Source organism: Rhagoletis pomonella, unplaced genomic scaffold (assembly GCF_013731165.1).
Source record: "Rhagoletis pomonella isolate Grant_MI unplaced genomic scaffold, Rhpom_1.0 Rhpom_scaffold_02727, whole genome shotgun sequence".
Taxonomy (NCBI): Eukaryota; Metazoa; Arthropoda; class Insecta; order Diptera; family Tephritidae; genus Rhagoletis; species Rhagoletis pomonella.
The window spans coordinates 11821-12955 of NW_023461281.1; the positions used below are offsets into that span (position 1 = coordinate 11821).

At 34.1% G+C, this 1135-nt stretch overlaps 1 protein-coding gene across 1 annotated transcript; it reads left to right on the forward strand.

Moving 5' to 3' along the window:
• LOC118753669 (protein takeout-like) lies at positions 1–897 on the forward strand (the record flags this gene model as incomplete). Its single annotated transcript, XM_036488541.1, is given in 3 exon segments — positions 1–146; positions 248–387; positions 462–897. Coding segments are annotated over 3 exon segments (591 nt in total), but the record flags the coding sequence as incomplete, so codon positions are not given.
• Positions 898–1135: the final 238 nt, after the last annotated feature.

Here is a 1135-nt window from a genome sequence, read left to right on the forward strand (position 1 = left end):
GAAAGTTTCGGTCTGAGCCAAACGGAACCATTCAAAATGGAAGACATTATTATTAAACAGGATCCGGCGAATCCGGTGGCAATTTATTTAGCATTAAAGAATCCCGTAGTATATGGCACTAAAAACATAAGAGCGAGGAAGGTTAAGTGAGTATGAAATTTGTACTTGTTGAAAAAATAATAACTACTTAAATTTTAATCAAAATATATGTGCATACCTACTTACATATGTATTTTTTATGCTGCAGGGGATTCGGCAAAACCCCAGATGGTCGCCATGAATTGCTTTTGCACGCGCCCTACATCTCAATGATATCCGATTATGAAATTGATGGCAAAGTGCTGATTTTGCCCATAAAAGGTCAAGGCAAGAGTAATATCACGTTGGGTAAGTTCACTTACAAAATTTATTGCTCATGGGTGTATGACTTTGCTTTCTATTTATTTCTACCAATTTTTCAGTTGAACCACTAATGAAAATGATCATAGATGCCACCGCGCGCATCGAAGATGGTAAAACTTATATGAATATAAAAGATTTACGCGTTGAATGTAAGCCGAAACGATTGGCAATGCATTTCGAAAATCTTTTCAATGGCGATAAGGCGTTGGGGGAAAATCTAAACAGCTTTCTAAATGAAAATTGGAAAGAAATTTATAATGAAATGAAGAGACCTTGGTATGATGCAATTGGCAAGCAAATGAAAGAGGGTGCAACGAAAATATTCAACACCACACCCTACGATGAAATCTTTGAAATCTTGTAAAGTTTACTACGCAAATTATTGTTATCTAGTATTTATATGCATGTAGTTATAAATTGTTTCACTTTGATAATAATGATGAGCCAGTGATTGATCTTTATACTGAGGCAATTAGATTTTTTATTGCTAACTTATATATAATTGAACTTTTATTAAAAAATAGGTATGTATGTATAAACGTTTTCACGGAGAACGACTCGTATCTTGAGTAGCCCGTGTGGAAAATTTTTTGTTACAGATATCCCGTAAGCACAAAATATTTTGTCTATAATATTTCAATATCTACTTAGTGGGGGATTTAGGAAGGGCCTAGTACAACATGAAACTAGATTTCTGACAGTTCCTAATCCGTCAATTTTTTTAGCCGTTATT